At 40.3% G+C, this 27763-nt stretch overlaps 1 protein-coding gene across 11 annotated transcripts in view; it reads left to right on the top strand.

Moving 5' to 3' along the window:
* SLC12A8 (solute carrier family 12 member 8) overlaps positions 1-26093 on the top strand; it is a 120896-nt gene extending 94803 nt beyond the window's left edge. For 9 of the 11 annotated variants that reach the window (XM_045519870.2, XM_074364926.1, XM_074364986.1 and 6 more), the window contains 6 exons: positions 415-561; positions 4579-5224; positions 15071-15165; positions 15715-15832; positions 22293-22353; positions 25612-26093. In XM_045519870.2, coding sequence (XP_045375826.2) covers positions 415-561; positions 4579-5224; positions 15071-15165; positions 15715-15832; positions 22293-22353; positions 25612-25774 — 1230 coding nt within the window. In that variant the 3' untranslated portion in view covers positions 25775-26093. Of the gene's footprint in view, positions 1-414; positions 562-4578; positions 5225-15070; positions 15166-15714; positions 15833-22292; positions 22354-22587 lie in introns of all 11 variants that reach the window. The other 2 variants (XM_074364947.1, XM_074364937.1) reach the window with 2 other exon arrangements.
* Positions 26094-27763: the final 1670 nt, after the last annotated feature.

Below are 27763 nucleotides of genomic sequence, written 5' to 3'. Positions count from 1 at the left end.
TGTTGGCAGAGCTAAGCCACTTCGCATTGTCGTTGGCCAGTGGTTCTCAAAGGATAGTCCCCAGGCCGTTCTCATCAGCATCCCTTGGGCACCTGTTGGAAATCCAAAATCTTGGGGCCTACCCCAGACCTACTGAATCAGAAACTCTGAGGTGGGGCCCAGAAATCTGTGTTTTAACAAGCACTTCAGATGAGTCTGATGCCCATTCAATTTGAGAACCTCTATGGTGGTGGACCAAGCTGAAATAGTGGTGGGGGGAATGAAGTGGGGTGGGGCTGAGGGGATTGGAGATACGTCCAGTGTGTTGAATCTGGGGGACTTAACAGATGGTGTGTGGGCGGGTGGGTGCCAGGGGAGCAGAGAGGAGCATAAATGGGTTCTGCCGTTGGATAATGAAACTGCTTCCTCACACAGGTGTCCCTAGTGGGCTTCCTGTTCCTTTTGGGCTTATACATCTCGTCCCTGGCCTCCTGTATGGGAGGCCTCTATGGAGCACCCCGGATCCTGCAGTGCATTGCCCAGGAGAAAGTGATTCCTGCGCTGGCCTGTCTGGGGCAGGGGGTGAGTGAACCTTTCTTTGAGAAATGTACACGTTGCCACTAACCTGATCACTGGCCAATAAATTGCTTAAGTCTTTCTGATAAGAGCCGCTGATCAAGTTCCCTGGCGGGGAGAAACAAGAAGGCACCCCTGTCCTCTGACTGCTTTAGTCTGGGGCCATTGGGCAAAGCGTCTGTCAATGTCACAGCCACGTAGGGTCCTTTAGCACTGGCTTAGCTCACTGTCACAGCAGCACTGTGGGCCCTGCATAGCAGGGAATGGGAGTGCCACAACCTTTAATCAAAATAAATTCTAGATCCTCCAAGTTTGGCATAGAAGAAAGAATCTCTGGGTGAGGAAGAGAGCTGGTCCTTGCAGCTCTAACTCTGTCCTGGACAGTCACCTTCCCTTTGGGGTCCTTTGTGAGGATTTCCCACACCTCTGGGCTCCCTGCTGCTCATCACAGCCCAAACCCTAACTGATACAACTTGGTTGCATCATGAAACAGTCAGAGGAGACATTCCTAAGCCAAGAGGGTGACAAGAGAAATTAACAGAACCCTACTTCTCAGTAATGTGTTTTGTGTGAGCTGTGGCTCATTTCTATGTTGTTGGAACACCACAAAGTCCTCCCCAGCCCCCTTCCCATCGCCAGCCCCCCAAACAATGGGGTCACATAGTTACAAGTCATCTTTAATTCCTCCCTTTACCTCCCTTCACCTCTTATCCATCAGTCAGCGTGCGCGGTTAAGAGCAATGACTGTCCTCTCTAGTACATGCCTGTTACTTTATTTTAATTTCATGTATTTTTAATCAGATAACGTATGTACAGAGTTCAAAACTAAAAATGATATAAAGATATATACCCTGTGAATTTTTGCTCTCATTATGAGTCCTTCTACTCTTTTAAATGAATCCTTCTCTCCTCTATTTTTACAAAAATAATGTTCTATATACATTATTTTATACCTTGCTTTTCTTCATTTAGTATAGTTGGAAATCTGTCTTTTCATATGAATATAGAGAGAACTTTCTCACTCTTTTTCTATTATGTAGATATACCGTAGATTATTAACCAGTTCCCTGTAGATAATATGGCTTCTAGTAAACCGTGCTACAAAGAATATTCTTGTGTGTGTGTACACAAGTTTGTACATGTGCAGATAGATGTATTTATAGGATAATTTTTAAGTGGGTTTTCTGGTCAAAGGGTAAATGCATTTTTTGCACATATAAATATATATTTTATTGAAGTATAGTCAGCTTACAATGTTATCAGTTTCTGGTGTACAGCACAGTGCTTCAGTCATCCATGAACATACATGTTAAATGAATTTTTAATATTAACAAATATTACTAAAACACCTTCCGTGGGATTTGTATCATTTTGTACCTAATGGGGTAAGTCTGTCTTCCGATACAACTTTATTTATGGACACTGAAATTAGAATTTCATGTAATTTTCATGTATCACAACATATTTCTCTTCTTTGATTTTTTTCCCCCCAGTTGTTTAGAAATGTAAAACCATCCTTAGCTTGTGGACATACATAAACAGATGGTGGCCAGATCTGGCCCAGGGGCCATAGTTTGCCAACTCTGGATTATGTCTTCCATATGTATCTCTAAACAAAATTGTTCCATTTTGCCAGCTTTGTAACTTTATATAAATGTGGCATGCTTCTGTCATGCAACATGGTATTTATGTGATTCATCCATGTTTTTGCTTGTAGCAGCAGCTTGTTTATTATCATCCCCAAAGCATTTCCTCATTGTCTGCAGTTTACTTATTCATTCTGCTCGCATGATTTGTCCCAGTTTCAGACCCTTAACAGACAATGCAGTGAACATCCTTGTGCTAGCAGACCTGTTCACATGCAGAGTTATTCCAGACTATGTACCCAGTAGTGGAATTGCTCAATTGTAAGATGTGTATATATTCACTTACTAGGTAACACCTGGTACCTTTTCCAAAGTAGTCGTGTTAATTTACACTCCTATCAGCAGTGGTGAAGTGTTCCCACTCATCTGTGCTCTTGCCAATACTTGATATTATCAGATGTTTTAATTTTTGCCAATCTGGTAGGTGTTTAATCGTATCTCATTAGGGTTTTAATTTGCATTTCCCTGATTACTAATGAGGTTGGGCACCTCTCCTATGTTTAATAGACATTCTTTCGCACATTTTTTTTAGTGAGCTGTTTGTCTTCTAGTTATTTTGTAGGGATTCTTTGTATATTCTGGATTACGCTTGGTCAGTTATATGTGTTAGAGGTATCTTTCCCCATTCTTTGGTTTGTTTTTCTCCTTTCTTGGGTAACAGAAATTCATGTGTGACTATTTTTATCACTTGACAACCCACCCTTACCAAAGTCCTGGCCTGGACCGCTAGCATTTCCTATCGCTTATCGAAGACCCTGCTTTTAAGTTCTTGTTAGTTTATGAGGATTTACTTTATTCTTGCTAGTTTTATTGTTAGAGTATGCTAAACTGCTGTAGCAAATATACCCCCAAATGCATTTTCAAAAAGAATAAAATGTATTTTTACTTGCTTTTTTAAAAAATGTTTTTACTCTGAGGGTCTAGGAAAGGTGTTTTAGGTCAGTAAAGCCTCTGATGCTCAGAGACTCAGACCAGTGATGACTTTGCCATTTTCATCCTGAGACTTCAAAGATTACCCTCTGTTCTCACCCTCAGTAAGGGGGATACACTTGGAAGAACACACCTGGGAGGTTCACAGTCAGGTCTGGATGTGGCTAATATGCCGCCTTCCCATTCCAGATCCCTGGTGTAAAGGAGGTGGGAGCTGTGGTTAGAGCCTGTGTATGTCCTGAGGGTAAGGCTGACGATATTTGCTAAAGGATAATGAGAAGAGGCATCAAGAATTTTGCTTGACTGAGCAACTCAAAGGATGAATTTGCCATTTTCTGAGATGGTGAAGGCTACAGAAGGAGTAGATTTAACGGGTGGGAGATTGGAGGATCAGCAGTTTGGTTTTGGACATATTAGTTTTGTGATCCTATTAAACATCAACTGGAAATGTTGAGTAGACAGTTAAATATTTAGGTTTGGATTTCAGGGGAACATTTCAGGCTGGAGATTCAAATTTGGGAGTTGAAAGCATTAAGCTGGTGTTTGAAGCCATGAGCCTGATTGAGATCCTAGAAAGTGAACATGGACAGAGAAGAGAAAGGGTCCGAGGATGGATCCTGGGGTGGCTTTAAATGCAGATTTCAGAGAAGCAGAGTGGCCAGCAACAGAGACTAAGAAGGACCAGCCAATGAGGAGGGAGACAGACCAAGAGAAGAGAGGTGAAGAAAGTCCTTCAGAGATCAGGGAGTGACTAGCTGGGTCAGACGGAGTTCTTAGGTCAAGGAAGATGAGGACTCAGACGTGACTATTGCTTTTGACCCAAAGACAATGTCAGTGACTGTGATGAATGATGGTATTAGCATATGTTCTCCACCCCTGTCCTCCTGAAGGTCACGATACTCACCTCCATTAGTAACAGATGTGCATAAATTTGTGCATGTGTGTGTGTGAACATGTGCTTGTGTGCATGTTTAGTATCAGAATTCCCTCACCTCAACTACCAGTGATTCTGCTATGTCTTCCAGGGTCTGCCACTCCCCATAAGGTCATTTTCTCCATTAAAGCATGAGAAGAATCAATTCTGCACCTCTTTGATTTCCAAGGCTGGTGTTAAAACCCAGTGAAAGACAAGAGGAGAAATATTTGTGAAGTCAATGTTCCACAGTATTGCCCCATATTAATAGTTACTAATACAACTAATACCCATTAGGTGTGTTGAGAGCCTGCTGTGACCAGGGCCACGTCAAGCATCTTATGTACATTGGCTCTGATCTCACAATAGCCCCATGAGCTGGATATCATTATCCTAAGTTTACAGATGAACAGTCATTAACACACCAAAGGGCACATGGGAGAAGTGGCTGAGCCATTATGAGTTGTGTTTCTATATATCATGCAATTTTCTCCTGAAACTTCATGGTCCCATATGTTATTTTTGTTTCTGCAGAAAGGGCCAAATAAAACACCTGTAGCTGCCATCTGTCTGACCAGTTTGGTGACCATGGCCTTTGTCCTCGTGGGTCAGGTGAATGTTCTGGCCCCCATCGTTACCATCAACTTCATGCTGACATACATCGCAGTGGACTACTCTTACTTCTCCCTATCCATGGGTGCCTGCAGCCTCCCTCAGGTGCCTGAGTCAGTGTCCAGGGAGGGCATGGAAGCTCTCCACTGCTCTGAGCACCTGCTCCTGGAGAGGGCTCCCAGCTATGGCTCTGAGGGCGTTGCCCGGAGCCTCACTGAAGGCACTTTGCTGGAATTCACCAAGGACATGGATCAGCTCCTCCAGTTAACCAGTAAGCTTGAGAGTAGCCAGCCCAGGGGAGGAGAGAGCCATGGCATCCCAGAGAATCAGAAGGGGAAGACAAAGAAGGCCACCAAGCAAGCCCTCCAAGATAGCTTCCTCTTGGACCTCAGGTCCCCTGCTTCCTTCCCTCCTGAAGGCTCTGACAGATGGCCCACTGCCTCTTGGGAGGGGCAGGAGCCCTACAGGGACATGCAGGGTTCCAGAAGTGAAGGGACTTGGCCTGGGGAAGCCTGTGGAGGACAACTTTTCTCTGAGCTGAGTAACCAACCCAGGGCAAGTGGAGAAGGTGGGTGCTTTGGAATCACAGTGGGGTCTCCTAACTGGGGTGACTACTCAGTTGTCACAACTCTCTTTCAAGTCCCTAGTTAGTGCATTTTATAGCTGGGTTTAAAATCCTTGTGAGTTTTGCTTGGCATTTACTTTAAAAACGTATGGGCAGATAACAGCTGAATTTGTAATTCTACTGTTACAGATGGTTCATTTTAAACAGAAATTTCTATCTACTCCTGTTTGTTAGAGCTGGGAGCCATGGCTAATAATTGAATATTAATTTCATTTTACTCAAAAATCAGCCACCATGAATGAAACCAGTTTCTCCTTTCAAGGGAAGTGGAAATGTGTTGTGACAAATTGCCTGGCAGGAACTTCGTATGTTTTGTCTCTGGAAGATGAATCTCCCAAACCAGGCAGGAGGGGATGGAGAGACAGTGGCTAACGGAGCATAGCTTTGTTTCGCTTCCTCAAATCTGCAGACCCAGAGACACAGGGAGAGACTCTGAAAGAGAGGCTTCCAGGGCATGAGAAATTCTGAGAGAAAGCAAGAGCTTAGAATTTTGGAGAGTCTTCCATACTCCAGGTGCTTTTCATATATTATTGCATGTAATATAATAGATACTAGCATTTTCTGTTTTACAAATGAAGACCCTGAAGCCCAGTGAGGTCCCAGAGAATCCTCAGAGCTGAGACTTCGCACAGCTGGACATCACACCCAGGTCTCCCTGTATTTGAAGCCCAATACTTTCCTCTACATAATCTGCCCCTTGAGATCTGTACAGACAAGTGTGGGCAAAAAGAAGGAGACAGAGACCTAGAAGGAGATGTCCAAAAATAAATGCTTTATGTTCTCCCATACACCTGCTTTTCCTTCTTTACCTCCAAATTGGTGGGAGGTTTTTAATGGTAAGAACATTATCAAAATTTTAAAGATTATTTTATTTTTTGTCAAAGTAATAAGAGTACAGTTTAATCAGTCAAGTGGAATGAAAAGTCACATAATCAGATATAGTAGTTCCCACTCTACTATACCATCCCTTTTATCCTTCTCCGGTCCATAGTTCCACTCCAAGAAAATCCTGCTTTCAACCAAAAAATTGCTTCTTCTGTTAACCTTCATGTTACTAAGTAATATATTTGCATTGCTGCTTCTTGATATGTCAGTTTCAGATATGATCTTTTGATTTCCTACTATGATAAATGAAGAATTAACTCATTTATGCCACTGATTTCTTATCCAATGTCTTTAGTGTAATTGCATCACAGTTTTTTTAATTAACTGAATAGCTACATTTCAAATTATATCACGATTAAGTGAATATTGCTTAACTCTGAGCCATATATTATACTATGATTACATTTCCTTTTTAGTTCAACCTTTTCTATTTCCTGGGGTTAATAATAGCCTTGGTTTTTTATTTGCTTGGTTTTCTGCCCTCATTTTTCTCTAAGTGCTCTGGCAGATATGCGAACACCTCTCAATGTTATTTTCCAAATGCTCGAATTCTTCAGAAATTTATCATATTCATTTGTTTTTTCCCCTCTGTCCCATGGCTGCTATCCTGATCCACTCTAGAGCATCTGTTCTCTAGGCCTGCTATAAAGCTGTTGTCTTGGAATTCCTCTATCATACTTGTGTGTCAGGTCCAGGGAATAAGAGATTTCTTAGATGCAATATTATGATAGACTTTTTTTTTTTTTTTGCCTGCTCAGCATCAAATGACTTCCCTGTGTTTTGAAGAATTTCTAAGGTTACGAGTCTTGGTGGGAGGCAAAGCAAGCCTTTCACACTGAAAACTGAAAATGTCAGATATTCAGTTTTCCAGCCCCTCCTACAACCCAACCAGAGTGCAGGCACAGGACCAAGGATCGGCTAATCAGATGAGCCCTCCATATACTTGGAACTGGGAACTGGAAACCTGAAGAAATGGAGATTTTGAAGAACTCCCTGGAAGCAGGATGGTGGCTGCAGGATGACTACATTCTTGGCTCCAGTATTTAGGGCTTTCTGGGTCAGTGGGCGGGCTGCAGTGTCTAGACCTTGGTGCCTCTAGCACTGGTGACCCCACTAGACTGCTCTGACATAAAATTTTGAGTGTTGTCCCTGGCTATGTAGCCCTGAACTTGATTCGCTAGCCTTTCCAGCTGTTCTCAGAGACTTGGAAATGTCTTTTTAGCTTGTTATATTGCTGCTTCTCATGAAACCACGTGGGGTTTTTTGCTAAAGAGGAAGGGGATATTGGGTAACAGCAATCAGTCTATGCCGCAGTTATCCTGTTCTTAATTTCCAAGAGCTCTTGGTTGTAACCTGATTTGTCCTTATCCTTTTTTAAAAAATTTGAATGTCAATTCATTCTTGTTCTATGGATACAATGCTTATCTCTCTGGTGACATTACTTATTCTCCCTTTAAAGTCTATTCTGCCCTGTGTTCTTTAGTTTCTTTTCTCTTCGGCTTGGTCTCGCTCTCTTTTATGTTGGAGACTTTACTAAAATGTCTATGGCTCTTTTGATTTTAATTTCTTTTCCTGCTTAGAAGTAAGTATTAAAAGCTGTTCAAAGACCTGCATCCTGGGCAGGGCTTATTGACTGGTGCACCTTACTGTAGAGTGATCAGGCTTCTTCACAGGAGGACCCCCAAATGGGACTAGCTGGAGGTTTTCCTCTGGGGCTCTTCAGTTCCTCCAGAGAAGAGTCCTTTAATTTCTTGGAAGGGGGTCTACCAGATGGCTGCTTGTATTCAGGAAGCCAGGTGACATAAGGGAGTTGGAGGTGTCCCACTACATAGGATATAGACTTTCACTGAATTCCCCAGTTTCTAGCTCCATTCCCCCACTCTTTTCTATGTCTAGTATCCCAAGTCCGGGCACCTCTCTGGTTTGATTTCTTCAGAGGAACCCCCCTTGGGGAGGGGTTCAGGTAAAGAGGAGTTGTTCCCTAGTTGCATGGCCAGAGGAAAGATCTTGATGTCTGTTTCGTATACAGTCTTGCAACCAGCCCCCTGCATCTTGTCACTTCTCAGGGACAGGTGCTTCCTGGTCCTGAACTTTGTGGGGTCTACTGGGGTGCTCCTGGCCTGCATCCTCTCTGTGGACCCTAGAGTTTGTCCTCCTCTGCTCTGCTGTCTGTTACCACTCCTCCATCACCTCTCCCCCTTCCAAGACTTGTTATCTTTCCTCTCATTCTCCTTGTGTTTATGAGTTTATGCCTATTTAATTCTTTTTGTGTCTTCTCAGAGGGTTTCAGCCAAGGTGTGTGGTCACTTGGCCATGTTTAATTGGTGAAGTCGTGTAATCTTAGAAATTCCAGGGCTCCTGCTGAGCCCTCCCTCTCTGGCATCCTGGCTGCCTTCACCTAGGTGCAGGTCCTCAACATCTGGCACCCAGACTCCTGTTAACCTCCACACTTGTCTCCTGCCTCCAGATTCTCCCACATTCTGTTTCTCCTTCTCACTGTCCACTGAATGATCTTTCTAAAAAAAAAAAAACCTCTCATCCTGTTTCCCTTTCTTAAAAACCTTCCTTTAGATTCCATCTTGGTGTGATCTGCAAGATTCTTAACCGTCCTGCCTTGCCTTACCTTCTTGGCCATTTTTCTCATAACAACCAACGCACATACTTGCAACTACAGCCAGACACATGCCCCAAACACATCATGTTCTTTATCCCTTCCTGCCTTGGCCCATGCTGTTTTGCCTTCTCAGGTTGCTTCACTTCCCCCTTTTCCATCTGAAAAAAGCCAATGTATTGTTTCAAATCTATCTAATTTTTCAGACCCCCTCTGAGGATTCCCTGATTTCATCTGTGGAAGCATGATGTTTGAGTCACATGAGTGGTAGAAACACTTACCATATTGTTTGATACATTTGCTTACACATTTGTCTTCAAGTCTACTCGTCTGTCTGTCTTAAGGAAAAGAAATATAAGTTTTACCCCTTTTCCCCTAGTCGGTTAGCTTTCTTTAGTCACAAATCAAGTCTTTCTACCTTGTGTTCATCACAATATTCCCACATAGTACGTGGCACTGACAAACACTCAGTAAAGGCTAATTGAATTGATGAACAATTGTACAAATATTGGCTAAAAATGTTTAAACATTGATAGGTCAAGTAGAATAGAAAGGGTTAAACTATTATTAGAACCCCATGTGTGACGAACCAGATGCCATAAAATAGTAAGAATCAAAGCACTATTGAATAAGTAATATTGAGAGCAAATGGATCAAAAAAATTAACTCAGGGCTATATTTGATACCTTATATAGCCACACAGTCCTTATTTATACCAGCTGCACAAGAGAGATATTTCTGACTATTGAAGACATCATCAAAGACAAAAAGGATCTGATTAAGCAGAAATAAAAAACATTTGCACAACACAGTGTCACAGAAGGAAACAATGATTCTGACAGACACAACTGATAAAAGCATACCTTCCAAAGCATATTATTTTTAAAAACAGGAAGATCAAAATCCAGATTCAACAGAAGAGAGTTCAGAGGAGATGAGCCCTCAGTTTACATGGGAAAGACCAATGCCCAGACTCATTTGTTGTCCATTCAATGAACTAACTTTCATGGTTGAGTGTTGAATGTTGTTAGTAGCTAAAAATAGGTAGCATTTATTGAGCTTGTCCGTTGTGCCTGGCATGGAAGATAATCACTTAACACAGATTATCTCAGCTCAGCTCAGCTCCGATTTAGGCAGTGTTGGTACCTTTTTACAGATGACAGAAGGGAGGCTTGGGGAAGTTAAACACTTGCTCCATTTGACCCCAGGTCGGTCTCACTTTATAACGTGTGGTCTTAACCCCTACACAATGTGTGTGCTGCCTGGTGGTCAGTATCTTTTATGAAGTAGGCCACAGTGTTGATTAAATGAACCTAAATTAAACCACTGTTAAGATGTCATTGCATATCTGTTAAGCTATCAAAGATTTAAAAAACAGTAGGTCGGTGGTTATCAGCTATAGGTACACATTGCTGGAAGCAATGTCAATGGATTCATTCCTTTTGGACCTGTTGATTAAATTTGGGAGGTTTTCTTCAGAAACCAGCAGTTTTGCTGCCACAGGGAACAAAGTTGTGGGCCGGGTCTTTAGAAGCTCAGTGTGGTGAGCTCAGTAGAAAATGGGATGGGAAAAGCCTCAGCTTTGCTAGCCAGAGGTAGCAGACCCAGCGAGGGTGAGCAGTGGAGCAGCCAGAAATTTAACAGGAAAATCCTAGAAGTGAGAGTGCCGTAGAAAGACCACAGGTCCCCACACACCCCTGCCTGGGGACCTACGAGAGAGAATGCCGATAGTCAGAGCCAGCGGAGACTGGAGACTGGCTGCAGCTGCCCTGTGCTCCCCGACCCGCACACAGATCCACAGGCAGAAGGTGGAGGCCTCCTGGGCCTGGCGGACAGGGCAGCTCCATGCTGGTAAGAACTGGGGTGGGGTTGGGGGCAGCCCGGAAGGAAAGCCGTAGACTCTCCCGCTCTTCCCCTCAACTCCAGCGTTTTTTAAAAAATAAACACTTCTTATTTAGTTGTCCCCATTTGGTAAATTTCTAGAGCCCTGAGTGATTGTTTCTGATGATTTTGCCTAATTGTGTACTTATCTCTTATGGAGAGGATTTTTGACTTCTTCACATGGCCATAGCTCAAAGTTTCTCTGGTTCAGTGTTTCTGGAGAATCATCTTGTAAGATGTAACAAGAGATATAAAACTGTTTAATTACTCTGACGTAGTAAATCTATTGCGGGGGATTGTATTTCAAGGAAACAACCCCACATCAAACAACAAACCATAAAATCTTTCCAGGATCATCATAGCTGCATTGTTAGTGCTAATGACAAACTAGAAATAACTTAAATGTGCAGCATTTAGAAAATGGTTAAAAGAATTTGTAGAGCCAACTTGATAAAATACCACATGGACTTGAAACACCATCCTTTGTGGACCATACCAATGCACATGCTCAGTTTGTACATGCCAGCAAGAACTGTGTGTTCATTTATTCTGATGAAGTTATGGAGTGCATTTGCAGAGCTGATTTAATATCTTTTTTTACTGAAGTACAGTTGATTTACAATGTTGTGTTAGTTTCTGGTATACAGCATAGTGCTTCAGTTATGCATATATATATTATTTTTCACATTCTATTTCATTATAGGTTATTACAAGATACTGAATATAGTTCCCTGTGCTATACAGTAGGAGCTTGTATCTGCAAATCCCAAACTGCCAGTTTATTCCTCTATACCCTGTTTTACCCCTGCTAACTATAAGTTTGTCTTCTATGTCTGTGAGTCTGTTTCTGTTTTGTAAGTAAGTTCACTTGTGTCTTTTTCTTTTGGATTCAACATATAAGTGGTATCATATGATATTTGCCTTTCGCTGTCTGACTTACTTCACTTAGTATGATAATCTCTAGGTCCATCCATGTTGCTACAGATGGCATTATTTCACTCTTTTCTATGGCTGAGTAGTATTCCATTGCATATATATTATATGTACATATAATACGTGTGTGTGTGTGTGTGTATATATATATATACAGAGTTGGTTTAATATTGATTTTAAGTAATTTCCAAAAAATTATTTAAATTCATGATTTTAAAAACTAACATAATTGTTTTCCCCCTTCTTACTTAGTCTTTATATCTGCATGGGTGAACATAGAACTTGTTAGACATGGTGCTAGATTTTAAAAGATAATTTAATGTTATGCATTATGTTTATTATTATATTTAATATTTTTAACATGCCTGATGCATAGTTCTGTTTACCTTTTCGGTTGTTTTATGACTAAGGCTTGATAAAGTTGCCTTCCTAGTTATTATTCTAGTATTTCTAACATGAGAAAATGTCGCCTCACACCATTAGTCCATAAGACTTGTTTCTCCCAGCATAATCCCTGAAAAGAGAAAACAAAAAGTTCCTTCAGTCATTCTGGAAGGGTTTTGAAACTCTAGCTGTTTAGGATTCTGAATAATTGTCTGCCTGTGTTGTCATCCCTATTCAAAGTCACTGAGCATCCCTGCCTGAATACTCCCTCACATTGCTGACATATAAAACTTCACTGTCCTTGCTTCGAGGACACACCCCTTCTTATGACTTTCCCTGGAGTTCCTCAGAAAACACACACACACACACACACACACACACACACACACCTCCCTTGGGTACAGTGTAATTGAGGTTGTACAAGATCAAGATCAAATATGAAAGAGTGAGCTTAACATTTTGCAAATCTCAGAGAGGCAAAAATCTAAGTCCTTCACCAATAGTGTTCCTTCTTAATAACCACAGGGGCAACTGTACTTCACTAAGCCTGTGATTGAAAAAATGAATCATGCATTGGGCGTGTTGAAAGTATGCAGTTTAATCAATGACAATCATAGTAGTATTTCTTCTTTTTAAAAAAATTAATAGAGTCATCAATTCAAATCAGTCATAAATCTTGGCAGAGTTTATTTTAATCCATTATCAGTAAGGAGACATTTATTGAGCACTTCCTATACACAAACTCCTACATGCCTAGATTTAGCTTTTAGAGATACAGAAGACAGTCCTTGCTGTCAGGCTATGAGAGTATAAAATATAAGTATGATAGTTGGAAGCCCATGTTGAAGGCAGACAGATGTTGAGAAGATGAAGACTTCCTGGGGGTCTAAGATGGTTTGTCCTTCACTTAACCTCATGTGTGGGATACTCACTACATTCCAAGCACTGTTCTGGGTGCTGGGGTTGGGAGACATGCTGAATAGACATAGAAAGTTTCTGCTGTCATTGAGCTTGCTTTCTAGTAGGGAAGGCACATAATGAACAAGCAAATACAGTGGGAGGCTCTCCTCTTCATGCATTGATTCAGGGACTCAGGCACTTTCCATTTTTATGACTTCACCATCCCCTAGGTCCTTGTCATGTGCAGAGTCAAGACTGAATTGCCGTGTTCAGATTTGGGGCACAGGGAAGAGGCACACCTACTCTCTCAAAGACTTTGGGGCAGAAGTGGCATTCACCACTTCTGCTCAAGTTCCATTGGCGAGAACTTAGTAACATGACCTCTCTAACTGCAAGAGATCCTGGGAGATGTACTCTAACTGGGGTCTCTACTGCAGGAGTGCACTACAGTAAATCAGTGGCTAGGACTAGGAATGGGAGCAATGGAGGTGGTAAGGCATGGTCATATTCTGAATATTTTTTGATGGTAGAATCAACAGGATTTGCTGATGGAATAGCTGTAGGTATGAGAACAAGAGAGGAGTCAAGGATGAATCTTAGATATTTGAGTGAATGCTGGTATCATTTACTCAGTTGAAGAAGACTTGGGAAGAATAGATTTCTGCTTTAGTCATGTTAACGTTTGAGGTGTTTAACAGCCATGTGAGGGATGATATTGAGAAGACAACTAGATACACAAAACTTTAGTTCAAGGGAGAGGTTGGAGATGATATTAACTTGGAATTTTTTTTGTTTTAACTCAGCCAGTCAAAGGCCAGTTGTGATCTGGTCTTTATTTTATTTTATTTTTTAAACTTTTTTTTTATTGAGTTACAGTGATTTTATAATGTTGTGTCAAATTCCAGTGTAGAGCACAATTTTTCAGTTATTCATAAACATATATATATTCATTGTCATGGAATTATTAATATATGGATAGTATTTAAAGTCATGGGACTTGCAGAGATCTTCTAGGAGTGAGTATATGCAGAATAAAGAAGAGAGCTGAGGACTGAATGAATGCTGGGATAGTCTAATATTTTAGAGTTGAAAAGAGGAGGTGAGTCAGCAAAGGAGACTGGGAAGAAGTGGGCATTGAGATAGGAGGAAAACCGGGAGAGTGAGGCATCCTAGAAACCAAGAAAAGAATGTGTTTCAATAAGAAGGAAGTCATCACCTGTGTCAGATGCTATCTGAAAGGTCAAGTAGGATGAGGACTGGGAGTCGACCATTGAGTTGGAAAACATTCAAGTCATTGACAACCTTAGGAAGAATAGTCTAAGTGGAATGGTGTATACAATCCTACGAGTGGGTTGAGGAAACAACAGGAGGTAGAAACCATATGGATAATTCTTTTGACATGTTTTGCTGTAAGGGAGACAAAGAAATAGGACAGTAGCTAGAGGGTGACCAGGATGTATTTGTTTAGTTGGGAGAAATTACGCTGTATTTGTATTTGATAGAGATGATTTAGTAGAGGATGGAAAAACTGATGACAAAAAAAGCACACTCCTGAAGCAGGGCACAAATGGAGAGATGGGCCTTAGGTTGGAGCTGGGACTGTTTGTCCACTCTAAAAATGAAAAGGCAGATGAGAGGGTGCAGATGCCAAGTGGGTTGGTAGATTTGGTGATGAGAAAATATTAAAGCTTCTTTTGAGAGGAGAGTTTGTAAATTTGTTATATCAGAGAGTAAGAGAATGAGTTGACTAGGTTTAAGACTGCTGAGTAATGCTGAAATGTGGAAGCAGATGATAAACACAATATTCTTGGACCATGGAATCTAAGCTAGATAAGAAGGTGGTGAAAAGAGAAGGTAGATGATAGAAAGTAAAAAACATACTAGGGAAAGTTGACTGAAAGTTCCTCTGCAGGCTATAAATAGTTGGGGTGGGAGACAGCAGAGCAAATGAGAAAAAAAGGAGGTGACAGGCTGAGAGTAGATTGATTGGAATCATAATTTAGGAAGTGAAAGCTTCCTGGTAAAGACAAGCCTCAAGTGTGGCCAAGGGATTTAGTTGTTGGGGAGAGTGGAAGTTGTCTTTTAGGCTGAGTTACAAAATTAGAGAAGAGGAACCCAGAGGTATTCGCTAATGAAAATACTAGAGGGTTTGATAACAAATTAATAACCAAGGATTTGGCTCATTTATTTTTTAGATTTCTTCCCAAAGTCTGGGCTCCAGGAAAAAGATATCCAGAGACCAACTTCTTTCTACAGCCGCATATGCAACCCCTGGGTCTCCCTGTTGGGGGTGAGTAGCTTCATTTTGATCTCAATTGTCCTTGAGATGTAATTTAGGTGGAGCTGTGTCATTTTGCAGTGGAGGGTAAGGGAGGAAAGAGGGGAGTCTTCATTAGGAGCAATGTGATTTAATTGCCTATTATATTAGAATTTAGATGAGGCTACATATGGCAAGATTACATTTAATGAACCACTTATTTTAATCAGTGGTTTACTTTTTAAATAATTAATCATCTCCAATAACCTCTGGGTCACCAAATTTCTAGGTACATCAAATTAACACAGTTTCACTCTAATTTGTTTCTTCTGGAAAGGAGTAGGACAAGGAGCTAGAATGGAATATTGATTGATTGTTGATTAGAGGGTACTTTCAGGAGGATGTCTTCTCAAATATCTGTTTGAGAGATTTTTTGAATTATGAGTGAACTTCAATTATTCAGACTTTTATAGTGATCAGAGGTTGGTGATATGGACTGTTGTTTCTTAAGGGCCTAGCCTTATGCTTGCTTAGCATGAAATAAACCATTAGTAAACTATCCTTCCTACTCTGTTTCCACAGGCTTTTGGGTCCCTTCTCATCATGTTTGTGATCCAGTGGGTCTATACCCTGGTTAACATAGGTGTTGCTGCCATTGTGTATTTCTACATTGGTCGGACCAGTCCAGGGCTTCACCTGGGTAAGCAACAGAGCCGTATTGCCACCACTTCTTGTCTTCTTTTTTAGCATTTACTGAAAAAATGTGTTTTGAAAACCTATTAAATGCCAGCACTGTCTCAAATACGAATCCCATTTTCAAGGAGCTGACAGTCTAGGAGAAAAAATATGGCATTTACATAAATGGTGACAAATGAAAAATAATAATAACTTGTGAGGTTTATAAGACATGTAGAAGTAAAATGGATGACAACAATAGCATAAGGGCCAGGAGGGAAGAAATGGGAATATACTATTGGAAGGTTCTTATACTATAAGTGAAGTACGAAAATACCACTTAAAGGCAGACTGTGAGGAGTTAAAAATGTGTACTACAAACCCTAAAGCAACTACTAAAATACGGGCATACCTTGGAAATACTGAGTTCAGTTTCTGCCCTAAGATGAATACTGCAATAAAGCGAGTCACACAAATTTTTTTGTTTCCTAGTGCATATAAAAGTTATGTTTACACTATACTGTAGTCTATTAAGTGTGCAATAGCATTATGTCTAAAAAAAGTACATACTTTAATTTTAAAGTACTTTATTATTAAAAAAATGCTAACCATCATCTGAACCTTCACCAAATTGTAGTATTAACATTAAAGATCACTGATCACAGGTCATCGTAACAAATATTATAATAATGGAAAACTTTGAAATATTAAAAGAATTACCAAAATATGACACAGAGAAACAAAGTGAGCAAATGCTGTTGGGAAATGGTGCTGATCGATTTGCTTGATGCAGGATTGCCACAAACCTTCAACTTGTAAAAGATGCAATACTGAGGAGCACAATAAAGCAATGTACAGTAAAATGAGGTATACCTGTAAAACCACGAAGAGTTACAATAAGCCAATAAAGGGGATAAAACTGAATTTAAAATACTCAAATAAAAATAAAGCAGAAAAAGATAATAAAGGACATATGGGCAAACCAAAAATAAATAACGAGGTAGTTTATATAAACCTGGCCATATCAATAATCACATTAAATATAAATAGTCTAAACAGTCCCAATTAAATAGTCTAAACACTGAGACTGTCAGACTGAAAGGATATAAAGCCTGATCCTACTATATGCTGTCTACAAGAAGCTTACTTTAAATATAAGTTAAAAGTAAAAAGATGGAAAAGATATATCATGATAAGATAAATCAAACAAAGCTGGAGTGACTATATTAAAACCAGACAAAGTAGATTTCAAAGAAAAGAATATTACCAGGGATAAAGAGGATAATTTCATAAAGATAAAGGGCAAATTAATCAAGAGGGCATAATAAATCATAACTTTTATGCACTTGAAAGCAGAACTTTGAAATATATAAAGTAAAACCTTGATAGAACTGGAACAATAGGTAGAAAAGTTCTCAATTGTAGTCAGAGATTTCGGCACCTCACTCTCAATAACTGATAAAACAAATAGGCAAAAAAATCAGTAGGGCTTTAGAAGACTTGAGTAACATTATCAACAAACCTAGTCAAACTGATATGTATAGAACATTCCACCTAACAACAGAAGAATATATATCCTTTCCAAGTGTACATGAAACATTTACCAGGATAAACCATATTCTAGAACATTTCTCGAAGGTCTCAGTAAATTTAAAGGCATTAAAGTCAATTCAAGAACAAAGGGGAAGTAAAATAGAAATAAATACCAGAAAGATATCTGGAAAATCCCCAAATGTTTAGAAACTAAAGAACCCTAAATAACACTAAATGACTAAGAACACTAAATAAACTGAAGACTAAATAACTCTTGGTTCATAGAAGAGATAGTGAAATTAAAAAGTATTTTGAACTGAATGAAAATGAAAATTATACTTAACAAAATTGTGAGATGCAGCTACTTTTATTAGAGAAGCATCAAATGCTTCTATTAGAGAAGAAAAAAGATCTCAAATCAATGATTCAAATTTTCAACTTCAAAAACTAGAGAAAGAACAAATTAAACCCAAATAAGCAGAAACAAAGAAACAATAAAGATTAAAGTAGAAATCAATAAAATATAAAACAGGAAAAATACAGAATGCCAGTGAAACAAAAAGCTGGTTATATGAGATCAATAAAATTCACAGACCTCTACCAGACTGATCAGAATAAAAGGAGAGGAAACACAAATGACCAATACCAGAAGTGAGAGAGATGACATTACTAGAGAGTCTACAGATATGAAAAGGGAAATAAAGAAATATTATGGAGGTGGAGGATATAGCTCAGTGGTAGAGTGTGTGCTTAGCATGCATGAGGTCCTGGGTTCAATCCCCAGTACTTCCGTCAAAATCAATCAATCAATCAATCAAATTACCTACCCCAAAACAAAACAAATAAATAAAAACAAAAATATATTTAAAAAAGAAATATAAACAGCTTTATGCCAATAAATTTGACAACTTCAGTGAATTGGACACATTCCTTGAAAGATACAAACTATCAAAGCTCACTCTAGAAGACATATAGGGCTATTTATATCATCTATTAAAGGAATTAAACTTGTCATTAAAAATTTTCCCATAAAGAAAACCCTAGGCCCACTCAGATGGCTTCACTACTGAAACCTATCAAATATTTAAGGAAGAAAGAATATCAGTTCTATACAAGTGCTTCACAAAATATCCCTTATGAACATAGATGTAAAAATTCTTAACAAAATGTTAACAAATTGAATACAAAATAATACAAAAAGCATAATAATACATCATAATCAAGTGGGTTTATCCCAGGAATTCAAAGTTGGTTTAACATTCTTAATCAATCAATGTAATTCACCATATTTACAGGCTAGAAGAGGAAAACTTCAAAATATTTCTGAGAGGAAATTGAAGAAATAAATGAATATATACACTATATTCATGAATTGAAAGATTCAATATCTTTAAGATGTCACTTCTCCTCAGAGCTTTCTATGGAGTAGATACAATCCCCAGCAAAATCACAGCTGCCTTTTTTGTAGAAATTAGAAAGCAGACCCTAAAATATTTATATGGAAATTCAAAGGACCTAGAATAGCACAATCTACTTTGTAAAAGAAAACCAAAGTTGGAGGACTAAGATTACCTGATTTCAAAACTAATTATAAAGCAAAAGTAATCAAGACAGCATGGTATTGGAAACAAGATATACAAATAAATCAATGGACAGAGTAGAGAGTCCAGAAATTGCAAAGGCAATGCAGTGGAGGAAAAAAATAATCTTTTCAGCAGATGGTGCTGGAATAGTTGGAAATCTACAAGCAAAAGACAAACTTTGATCCATAAATTATACAATGTAAAAATAGCTCCAAATGGATCCTAGAAAATACGGGAAAAAACATTTTGACTGTGAGTGAGGCAAAGATTTCTTAGATACAACATCAAAAGTAGGAAAAAATTTGATAAATGGACTGCATCACAATTAAGGTTTTTGATCTCCCAAACACACTTAAGGAAGGCAAAGGCAAGCCATAGACTCTGAGAAAATATTAGTGAATTGTAAGTATCTAGAATATATAAAAACTCTCAAAACTCAATAATAAGAAAACAACAAAAAATTCAAAATGGGCATAAGTTTTAAATGGATTTCAGCAGAGAACATATATGGATAACAAATAGGCACATGAAAAAATGCTCAATGTGATTAGTCATTAAGAAATGCAAATTAAAACCACAATATAATATTACTACACATCTGTTAGAGTGATTAAAATGAAAAATACTGATCATGCCAAGTGCTGACAAGGATGTGGAGCAGCTAGAACTATCATGTACAGCTGGTGAGATTGTGAAAATAGTACTATCACTTGGTGAAACAGTTGGGCAGTCTATTAAAAAGTTAAACTTATACCTTCTGTATGAACTAGCCACTGTACTCTTAGGTATCTATCCAAGAGAATTGAAAGCATATGGTCATACAAAAATGTGTACATGAATATTCATAGCAGCTTTATTTGCAATAGTCAAAAACTGGAAACAATCCAAATGTCCATCAACAGGTGACTCTAAAAATAAATTATACTATAGCCATACAATGGAATACTATTTAGCAATGAAAAGAATGGACTATTGATACACACAATAACATGGATGAATCTCAAAACAACTATGCTGAGTGAAAGAAACCAGATTTAAAGTACATAATGTAATATTTTATGCATATACATGTACAGTTAGTAAAAATGCAAACTAATCTATAATGACATCATTACCAGCAGTTGCCTTTGGATGAGGGTGGGTGTGTGGATGCATGGAAGGGAGGTCTTATGAAGTGGCTTGAAACAGCTTTTGGAGGTGGTGGATACGTTCATGATCTTGCTTGTAGTGATGGTTTTACAACGTATACGTATGTCAACACTCACCATTGTACACTTTAAATGCATGTTGCTTGTTCCAAAAATGTACCTGGGACTTGTATTAATCAGATATTGTAAGACACACAGGCACAGACATGACTGTCATGAAGATGGAAGTCTACACTCACAGAGCCCTAGGAACAGGAGGCATGCATACCATGCAGAGCCACGTGGGGGAGGACCAAGGTTGCTCAGGAGGCAGAAAAGGAAGAGGGGAGAGCATGGCCCAGAGCCTTTATTAGGGTTTTAATGGGAAGCAATGGGCAAGGCCTGTAGGCAGCTGAGTAAGTTTAGGATTGGATTGTTAGAGTAATTTCAGGGGGCTCTGGGTTATAGGGGTGGTCTCTGTTGTACTAGTTGTCTTGTATTTAGCCCTGGGATGATTTAAGGCAGGGGAATATTGGCTTGATGTATCAGTTTGATGAAGGGGACGGTTGTGAGTGTGAGCCTGGATCGGTTGGTTTGTTTATTAAGGGTGTGCTCATACGGGAGTTGTTTGCCATCTCTAGTAATTAACACCTCTAGGATCAAGACCCCAAATGCCAGAGCATCAGGAATAAAGAAAGGAAGGACATATTATTAATACTCTGTTTATTGCAGGCCAGTTATTCCTCAATAATAAGCCTGTTAAAAAAAATACATTTGAGAGCCCTTGTCACCAAAATTCTGCAATGCCCCAATTTAAACTAAAGCAGTTACATAGTTTCAAGTCCTAACTAAATCAGATGTACTATAACAATCCAGGCAAACTGGAAAAAAAAATCTTCTGAATTAGAGTAGTCTGAAGTATATTTTTGAAAGAAGTGCACTTCAAACACTTAAATCACATGCACATGAAAAATAATGCTTTACAAAGTCATGCTAAGAAGGGTCCTTATATCAGCTAATTTAATGGATAGAATATAGTTTAATTAGCATAGTGATTGTATCAGTGATTTCTTCTGAAATTTCTTAGAAGTTAGTTTGATCTTAAGAAATTTAAATATTTCTCAGAAATCTATTCACAGGCAAGTATGACATCAAATTTCAGGCCAATTTTTTCATCTAAAATTTAGCCAATTTAGAATCTAAATGATGACAAATAAGTAGGACCAGTTAATAAAATGTTTATGTTTAGTTTCTTCCTTCAGACAATGTCAAAATATTTTAGGAGAATTCTCTTTCCAATTGCAGATATTAATGCAAATCTAAAATTTATCCTCCCTTTAACCGTAAGGACCCTAAATGAGACTGTAAATACATGTTATCAGCTGCATACCGTTGACATTAACCCAGATTCTAACATAAGCCTCTTAAAATAAGGCTCACTTCCTGGTCATATATTGAACATGATCTAATTAACCAATTTTCAACCAGCCATTTATATATAAATATATTATCTGGTGGAGCATGTACATATAAGTGAGTACAAGGAAGCATTTTATAAGACTGCATTTGATTTAATTTCCTAAAGTTATATATAATTCATTATGTGAGATTTTAAAAACCCATACCAAAAGAGAAAAGTTTTTTTTTTAAAAAAAGTTGATAAACCCTATTCTAATCAGGGTGTCTGACGTCAGGATATTTGGTCAGCATCAACAACAATCTCACTTCAGATGTCAGTTCTAGCATTTCTACACGCTGAGCTATTTGATTCACTTAACATGTGTAGGAAATTTCATAAGTGCCTGATCCTATGGGTGTCGTATTGTGAGTGTTACCGATGAAAAAAAATGCATTTCCTGTCCTCGAAGAGAATATGGTCTAGCAGGGGACTTTATAGTATGTATTTGACACAAATCAGCTTGAATCTAAGGAAAAAAGATTATCAAAATTGGAACAAAGAAAAGAAAAGGAAAGAAAAATTCCTAAGACTGAAGTGAACAGGTCCTCTGCTTTTTTCTCTACAAAACATTTCTGGAGTTCAGAAATAAATTTTGGGAAACTATGTTATGGGTACGAAGTCCTTAGCAGGTTGATGTCAGAGAGCATTACAATGAATATTGTTTGGTTAGTTAGACTGAAGAAGTAAAAAAAAAATGTTTGTGCCATTCTGTGTGTGTGTCAGGGGATTCTAGATGCATACGTAGATCCTTCATAAATATTTATGTATATGTCTTCCCTGCAGGTTTAGCCTCCAACTTCAGCCTTTTCAGATGGATGAAGTCTCTTCTGATCCCCTCTTGCAGGTCTGTGCCATTCTGGGGCCAGGACCAGGGCAGATGCGTGTCCCGGGGCCCTGGAAGGTGCTAAGGGTGTCTCGTTCCTAGCTGGGCTTGGGTGAATTGTGGCGTGAACACCTGACCATTGAGAACCTCCAGGACACTCAGTCTGCTCCCCACTGCTCTCCACCACCTAGGCCCCTGTCCTCAGCCCATCAGAAGCTTCCTCTGGCCCATGTCCTTCTCCCTTCTTATCCTCAGGAATCATGAACAGAGGCTTTATTTAGCATCTGACTGCTGAGTGGTATAAGTCAAGAGAGCTACCCTCGGTGAGTTCACAGTCAAAGACATACTAGCATGAATACTTACTTATACCTAAGATCAGGGCCAGAGAACTCCCATCCTCCTTCTCAGCTCAGACGTAGTCAACATGCCTGTACTGGGGAGAGTGCCGAGGCCAAGTACAGTAACAGCATAGCGATCCTGGAGGAGTTCCGAGGGACCCCTATGTTCAAATACCCAAGAAAAGGGAAGAACCAACAACCCTCCTGAGAAACAGGAGAAGGCCTCACTGCCAATGCTTCCTCACCTTTGAAGGCCTCATGACTCTGAAAAATTACTTCCCTCCCCTTTTAGTATCAGTGAGGAGCCAAAGCTGCAGGCTGGGAAAACCCAGGCAGAACCCAACCAAGTGTTTATTTGGTTTCATTTTGTTGGTTTGGTTTTGAAACGCTAGATATCTGGGTTGTACTTGCCAGTATTTCCACCTTCCATGCCTAGGCATTGCTAATGGGTTTTGGGACCCTTTCCCATTGATCCCTGATGTAAGTTCAGAACTTTTACCCATTGTTTTTATTGTGGTAAAATACACATACCACAAAATTGATCATCTTCACCATTTTAAAGTGGACAGTTCAGTGGTGTTAAGTACATCCATCCTGTAGTGCCACCATCACCACCGCGCAGCTCCAGAACGCTTCATCCTGCAAAATGGAAACTCTATACCCGTTGAGGAGTAACTCCCCATTCTTCCTTCCCAAGAATCCTTTTTAAGACAGTTCTTTATAAGCACTGCCAGTTGGTTCAAACTGGCACTAGAAATGAAGTCTCGATGCCAGAGCCTAGAATGATGAAGGAAGGGGAAGGGGGGCTGTGGAAAGCAACAAGGAGAGGGCTGGTGGAGAGGTGGTATACAGAGGGGTTCCTGGCCCTCTGCTTGGAAGCTGAGCTAACCGTCCTGTGTGGAGTGGTAGGAGGGGCGGGTCACCTCTCTGCCTCTCTTCTAGGCTGAGGGACCAGGTCGGGTGACTCAGGTCACAACACATCTGCACCCACCGCTTCCCCCAGCCTCCTGGTCTGAGGGAGTGGAGTTTCACGGGAAGTAGATTCTGTGTGGAAGCTGCCTGCCGATGCTGGGCTGCAGGTGGTGTGTGATTGAGACTATTTGGTCTTACCCAACTTACACGAATATTTTTAGGCATCTCTGCTTTTAAAGCCCACAAAGGGCCATGGGAGGCCGCTACTCCTTGTCTTGCACTCTGAATTTCACCTCTGAGGGCACCATAGTGCTATGCAGAAAGAAGAATGTATTGGGACGAGATTGTTCTTAGACCAGAACAGTGCTTTGGTTGGGAAAGAGCCTGGTCCACACTGTTCACGGCTCTGTGGGCTTGCGGAGGGGCGGTGGGGACCTCAGCTGAGACTCAGCATCAAACGTGCCGCCTCACCGTGGCTACCAAGCCACATTTTGTGGCGGTTATTCAGTGAAAGGACCAGGAAGTGGTGATCCATTTAAAACCAGAAATGGGTAGCCATGTTTTCTATTTTGTCATCTTGAATTTTTTCCACAACTAGAGCTCCACATGCTCTTCAAAACCAAAGGACAATAATATGGTAGGGTGTTTGGGGCAAAGAAATTTGGCTATGTTACCTCCTCTGTTACACCTGCAGTTCCCAGAATCATGTGAAATTAAGCCTGACCATAAGAAGGCTTTCTTTCCTGAAGTCCTAGCAACTGCCCAGGTGAGAATTCCTAGGCCATTCTAGACTAATAAGTGAAGTGTATTATATCCCTGAACTCGGAAGAATACAATGGTTTTACCTTGGGAAAAAAAAATATTGGTGAGAAAATAATTCATTGGCAAAAACACACGTTGGCTGGGATGGCATTTCTGTCACTTCCTAACCTTACTTCTTGAAGATTCAACTTTACAAAAGTTAATTCATGTCTCAGAAAACCTCAGCTCATCTAACTTAGATGTGCTGTCATCAAGTACTGCAAAGCCTCAGTCCTGTGATCTGCTCCTGTAACAGCACTTTTTTTTTTTTTTTGGTCAGTTGAAGCTTTCTGCTTGAATTCCATAGATTCATACCAAGTTTTCTACGGCTTTTTACCACTATCAAATATATTCCTCATCTAAACAATAGAACGTTACTCCTCATAAAGTAGATGGTTCTTTTAAGGTAAAATTTTAAGAGGAAATCTGTGCCTAAGGTGTGATTTCAGGACCTGATGTAGACTGTGGGAACTAGAAGGGACCTGGGGAAATGAGAAAACAGAGGAACAAGGAGGCGAAGAGGTTCCCCCCGCCCCCGAGGCCACCAGGCTGACTGGCGGCGAAGCTGTGACTGTCTGTCTTCTGTGGATACACTGCTGGCTGGGCTGACCTTTCCTTACTCCCTCTGCTGCCAGCACTTTCCCTCACGTATCCCTAACATTTTTCTTTACCAGTTGATTCCGACGCCAACGCTATGTAAACACTTCAGTGACAATAGAATCCAAATCAGAACTTGCTCGTTGTCTTCAAGCCAACTTGGTGCCAAAAGCCTTTGCACTTGATCTCATAGCTGCTTGCTCTGTAAACCTTAGCTCTGGAGATCGATCCTCATTCAACTTTCTTTCCAGTGAGCCAAAGGGAAGGTTTCTCTTTCTCTTCCATTTTCCAGCCTCTCCATTCCATTATTTCATTTGACAAGAAGATCCAAGTAAAGCTATAGAGCCCCGACACGACAGCATTTGGAAGGTTATTTTTGCACTGTTTTATACCTTTCTACTAACAGAAGGTAAATGTCACACTCCCTCTTTGTTTGATTCTTATTTCTCATACTTTGGGTTCATTAAGTGTCTTCCATATAGCTTTCAGCAGTTATGGTGTTTAAATGCACATTAAGTAATAAGCACAATGACCTTCCGCGAATAATTTCTCCGTCCCAGAGGAGACTTACTGCCACTGTTGAGCACATGGTCTTTCCTTCTGACCATCCTCCGTGTTTCTCTCACCAAAGGACCTTGCGATCCCCACAAGAGCAGATAGTTTTGGCACCATCCCTGGCTAGGGTTGACATGGAGATGACTCAGCTCACCCTGGAGAACACAGACTTCGCCACCCGGGATCGCTACCACCACTCCTCCTTTGTGAGTCGGGAACAGCTGATGCCGCGGTACTAGAGTACTGAGTCCTCCTGGGACCCTCCCCTCCTGGAGCTGTCCAGGGCACAGTGGACTCCAACCCAAGAACCTCTGTGGAGCTGGTTCTCCTGGTAAGATACTCAAAGATCTGTCCTCTCACTGCCATTCTGGACGATGGAAATATGGATTCTGGTTGGGAGCATCACGTCTAACCAGAGTACCCACTGCAATGGCAGTGGCGCCTGAAACATGTGTCTGATCTTAAGAGCTCCCTGTGGACACCAAGACTTGCAGGTGTGGAGAACCAGACCAGATTGCTTGTTCTGAGGGCCACAATAAATGGTTATTTTAAGTGTTATTTTATTATTTATTCTTTGAGTAAATAATAGGCTTGCATAGTTCCAAACACCAAAGAATAGTCATATATATAGTGAAAAGTCTTCCTTCCATCCTTGTTCCCCACCTGTCCAGTTCCCATCCCCTGCCCCAGAGATAACCACCGTTCTTAGAAATATTCCTTGCATTTCTTTATGAATATACAAGCAAAAAGGAATGTAGATTTTTATGACCCCCTTTCATACACAAAAGGTAGCATATGACAACATGTGTTCTCCACCTTGCTTTTCCCCTTAACCGTCTATCGTGGAGACATTTCCATATCAATACACACGCAGTCTCCTCATTATTTTTCATTGTCTGAATGTGCTATAATTTATTTCAGCAGTTCTGCAATAATGGCATTTGGATCGTTTCCAGTCTTTTGCTATTACAATCAGTTGTGCAGTGAATAATCGTGTTCATATGTACAAACATAAGGAATATCTGTAGGATAAACTCCCAAAAGTGGAATTGCAAGATCAAAGGGCACACGCATTTGTAAGCTATTATTGTTTCGTCAAGGTCTTTTTGATTAAAAAGTTAAATTACCATGAATTACTTAATGCTGACTCATGTTCTCCAAACCATGTGTGGTGCCCTGCGCTCTGGACACCTTTGCAGCCGTTTTGCAGAATGAACACATGAGGGGACAGGACTATTTTGGTTCTTCTATAAGCTCAGCGTGGCCATCATCACAGGCATCCAGTCTGGGGGCCATGGCAGTGGCCGCCCCGGCATGAGTTCAGCACATAGCCCAGTGTCACTGGTTTTACCTCTGAGCCCTGGAGGGAATTCCTATTTAGTCAGTTCTGACCCCTTTCTTCTGTCATAGAGGTTCTCAAAGTCAGTGGGCTAAGAAACCTGGGATGCTTGATTTCTGCACCTTGATCCTGGAGATGAGCTTGGGGGCGAGTCCAGGATGGTACATTTTTGATGAGTGCCTCAGGTGATTCAACGCAGGCGACCCTTGGATCCCATTTTGAGAAACGCTGACCTGTTGGATGAAACAAGCTTAAAGCGAGTTGGGGGTGGGAATGTCATGAGGGGCCAGTTATATCTCAACATCCTCTCCTAAACAAATGAGATCTGGTTTATGGTTACTGTTCACAGTGAGATCTAGTTTATAATTATTGTTCATGTACCTTTGGGGTTAAATACCAGACTTCCAACCATCATTAGAAACTGTGTAAAGAAAGCAAAGACCCCGTTAGCTACAAGCACGTGAGAAATCATAAAAAGCCAGACTGTATTCATAAAAGGCTGAGTTGGTGATCTCTGAAGGCCCTTTTAAAGAAGCTGCACTAGTTTCCTGTGGCTGCTCTAACAAATTACACAAACTGAGTAGCTTAAGTCAACAGAAATTTGTTCTCTCACAGTTCTGGAAACCAGATGTCCAAAATCAGTATCACTGAGCTGAAATCAAGGTGTTAGCAGGACTGTGATCCTTCCAGAGGCTCCTGTGGAGAATTTGGTCCTTGCCTGTTCCAGCTTCTAGTGGCTGCTGCCATTCTTTGACTTGTGGCCTCATCACGCCCATCTTTAAGAACAACATTCTCAAATCTCTGTCTACCCAATGTGACCACACTGCCTTCTCCTGTGTGCATGTGAAGTGGGCCTCTGCCTCCCTCTTATAAGGATACATGTGACTGC

Source organism: Camelus bactrianus, chromosome 1 (genome assembly GCF_048773025.1).
Source record: "Camelus bactrianus isolate YW-2024 breed Bactrian camel chromosome 1, ASM4877302v1, whole genome shotgun sequence".
NCBI lineage: Eukaryota > Metazoa > Chordata > Mammalia > Artiodactyla > Camelidae > Camelus > Camelus bactrianus.
Note: the sequence above shows the minus strand (reverse complement) of the source record. Positions and strands in the feature narration are given on the sequence as shown.